We start from the raw sequence: 3,263 nt of genomic DNA, 5'->3' as shown, positions 1-3,263 counted from the left end.
ATTCATCTCAATCTAATGATGAGCCAACAGTTTATGGGAAATATTTGTAAACTGGGCAAGACTGAGCTTGTGAACTTATTCACCAAGAGCGAGTCTACTAATAGCTGTCTAGGATTCATTCTCCTACTCCGTATTTCGATTTGGCCTAGTGCCAGACCCCACCATTCTGTAGTGCAAAGCTTCTAGTGTTGAATCTTAAGGTATGCATTATAGAAGAAAGACATGATATGTCTTATTAGATTTTTGTCATAGTCATACACAGAAGATGATTCATCCTTAAAGATGAAATCTATTTCTTAAAGGTGAACCACAGATAGTGAAGCTCCTTCGTCTTACCTACTCTTTCCAACACACTCTTGCACGCAACTTAGAACCAGAGTTCTTCCTTCCCAAGTAAGATAAGCTTTGGTTAAGGAAGTTTGACTACTAGGATAGAAGAACTTTGCTTCGATATAGAAGTTGGTTGATCTGTCGGTATCATAGATGATAGTATTTTCCTTTTCTTTTTTCTGGTTGTTACCACTTATCATGATGAGATCCTCAGTGTAAAAAACCGGGTATTGTGCATCATCCTTGTGGTGCTCTTGCAGTCCTAGGGGCAAGTTAGTTATAGTTCACACGGCCAACTTATTCAATGTCTTGATAGTTTTGGATTTTACACATGCTTTGTCTAAAAAATAGCAAGATTTTCTCACATGTAACGTTCATCACACACAGGTTTTATGCAGGCACTGTTAAAGCTTTTGATCCTGAAACAAAGAAACATGAGGTGACGGGACTTCCTTTTTTCATTTGCTGTCCACACTTGAGCTTCCATCTTGAATACGTACTTTGATGTAGGTTATAGGCACTAAATGTATTCATGGCTTTAATATCTTGGCTTTATATGCATCAAACCCTCAGATTGTTTGAACCATGAGAAAGGCAATACCTTGCATTTCCTACTACTCACGTTAACTTGGGAAGAAACTTCATCCCAATATTATACTTGCTGCTAGATCATGCATCTGTCCTCTTGCCTTTGTTTGTCGCTGTCGTTTTATACTTCTATCTCTAACACAGCTAGTTAAGTTCTTCTTACAGGTTTTGTATGACGATGATGAAATAGAGTTCTTGAATCTGAGAAAAGAAAAATGGAAACTGTATGGTGATGAGCAGTCTCTACAAGTAAGATTTCTTGTATTTTTGTTTAAAAACTCTCTGTCATACTCCCTCCGTCCCAATAGTAATGTCCCACTTTCCTTTTTGGGACGTCCCAATACAAATGTCCCATTCCCTTTTTGGCAATATATTCTCTCTCTATACCTAATATTTAAATAATTTCCACGAACCCACTTTTTCTACTTTTTACACATTTTTAATCTCCGTGCCCAAAAGCTATGGGACACTACTATTGGGACGGAGGGAGTATTATTTTTCATGCTCTATATTTTTCTTTTTATGTTGTCTTGCTGTGCGGATGTAATGATTTGACAAAATCCTTGCAGAAACAAGTAGCTTCATCTCCTTCCAGAGAACTTATCAAGTAAGTTTAATTTAAAGAAATTCAATGTGGTATTTGAATGATCTTCTTATATATGCTCAATGCTAAGCCAGGACAAAGAAATTCGTATGTAGTGTTGTGATATTTAGTTCCCAAAAGTTGAAATTCAGGAACATTTTTCATCAGCCTGGATATCTTTTCTTCCTTAACAGCAATGATCTTATATTACGATTCTCACAATCGGCATTCTCCACTCGGGATTATCCTAAACCTAAACTCTTTTAAACTCTCCATCTTTGGAATTTATGGAAACAATGAAAGGGTGATCTGTTTTATGAACTCGATCAGGACTAAAGAAAACACAAAAAGAAAAGTAGGCACGTTGAAGAAACAGCAACAGCATCCTGCCTCATCATCTAAAAGGTTAGTTTTTCTTTACATCTGCAAAGCTCAAAACTTTCAGGTCAGATAAGCAATCCCTTAAAGCTGACATTTCTCCGGTCAGATCAAAAGGTGAAAGCCATGCCCTCAGTAAATCCGAAGACACTTCTTCACCTGGCTTTCATCAAGTTGCTACTGAACTTGGCGAAGAGACTTGTGAACCAAACGCCTCAGCAAAGGATGGTGGGCGGAATCGTGTGGGCAAGGAAGAGTCTGAAATTTTGATCAAGAAAATGCAGGGCGACCACATCCAAGAAGATGAAAAAAATGGTAAATTATAAATGCATGGAATGATCGTCCACGATGCTGGTTTTTTTTTTTTTTTATTTATATTCCATGTTGAAGAATTGCTGAGAATTATGATCATGTATAGCCTTTCCTTGACAAGATTCAATGGCTAGGACGAACCATTAGCCCATGAAGCTTCGAGCACGTGACAAGCCAGGAAGCAGCTGTAGCCGCCTTCTTTTAATTGACACTTTAATCCTTTGATAGCTATAGAGTTAGGTCCTGCTTCTTGCAGTTGCACAGGGTATTTTGCTTGTGGTTTTGGGTCTTGGCGAGGGCCAAAATGGCAATATCACCTTCTAGTTGGTAATTCTCGTTCATCAGTTTTTGTTTTTTATTGTTTGATAGTCACATGCTTGTAATCTGAAGAAACTAATTTTCTAAGAAATGAAATTACACTTGGTAACTGAAAATAGTAGTCAGTTGTAGACTTTAGAGAGCATCTGATCACCAAGTAAAAAGCCTTGAGTTATAATTAATGGAAAGAAAAAAATTCTCTACAGCTAACAAAATTTTCTAGATTTTTTGCGTTCATTTATTTTGATGTTGCATGTAAGCGTGTCAATTGCTTATTCTTTCTAATATTATTGCTTAATTATTGTAGTAATTGATTGTTGCTCTAGTAGGCTTACATATAGTTCGATATTTGCTTATTTTTAAGAGATCAATGCTTTGAAGTAAAATTTGTGTTGAAATTGGCTGCTGACTGCTTTTATTTACATAAGTTGGGAATTGCTTATTTAATTTATTAAATATTATTGCTTTACATATTCATTTGTGCTTTGATGTTGGAATCATGAGTCACCTCGTTATATATGAAATGCTTAATATATAAACAAATTATGTAGAATTGCCAAAATAGGGTTCTTATCTCCGTGATTAGCAGTTTTTTTTTTTTTTTTCAATTTAATAAATCATAGGGATATTGCTTCTTAATCTACAACATCCAATTAGTGTAAATTAAGGTTCCAAAATGGTTCATAGTTAAACACATAGGGATTGGTTTCTATTATAAGATTAGATTATAGTGTTGAATAAGCTATCTCAAATG

At 35.7% G+C, this 3,263-nt stretch overlaps 1 protein-coding gene across 2 annotated transcripts; it reads left to right on the top strand.

Annotated features, from left to right (window-relative positions):
* Nucleotides 1–434: 434 nt before the first annotated feature.
* Nucleotides 435–2,625, top strand: LOC131008514 (sister chromatid cohesion protein PDS5 homolog C-like). Of its 2 annotated transcripts, none has more exons than XM_057935386.1 (6): nucleotides 435–769; nucleotides 1,084–1,167; nucleotides 1,488–1,525; nucleotides 1,832–1,906; nucleotides 1,989–2,194; nucleotides 2,313–2,625. In XM_057935386.1, the coding sequence occupies exons 1-6, from the start codon at nucleotides 662–664 to the stop codon at nucleotides 2,336–2,338; spliced, it is 537 nt and encodes a 178-aa protein (XP_057791369.1). In that variant the 5' UTR covers nucleotides 435–661; the 3' UTR covers nucleotides 2,339–2,625. The 2 variants fall into 2 exon arrangements, with proteins under 2 accessions (XP_057791369.1, XP_057791370.1); XM_057935387.1 differs by having other exon boundaries at nucleotides 439–769; nucleotides 2,298–2,625.
* The last annotated feature ends 638 nt before the right edge of the window (nucleotides 2,626–3,263 follow it).

The sequence above is a fragment of the Salvia miltiorrhiza genome, chromosome 2 (assembly GCF_028751815.1).
Source record: "Salvia miltiorrhiza cultivar Shanhuang (shh) chromosome 2, IMPLAD_Smil_shh, whole genome shotgun sequence".
Taxonomy (NCBI): domain Eukaryota; kingdom Viridiplantae; phylum Streptophyta; class Magnoliopsida; order Lamiales; family Lamiaceae; genus Salvia; species Salvia miltiorrhiza.
This window is presented reverse-complemented; position numbering and strand designations above follow the sequence as displayed.

Coding starts and splice junctions, on each gene's coding strand:
- LOC131008514 (XM_057935386.1), top strand. CDS start 662: ATGCTTTGTCTAAAAAATAGCAAGATTTTCTCACATGTAACGTTCATC. Junction 1,168..1,487: donor GTGATGAGCAGTCTCTACAA/GTAAGATTTCTT, acceptor AAATCCTTGCAG/AAACAAGTAGCTTCATCTCC. Junction 1,526..1,831: donor CCTTCCAGAGAACTTATCAA/GTAAGTTTAATT, acceptor GAACTCGATCAG/GACTAAAGAAAACACAAAAA.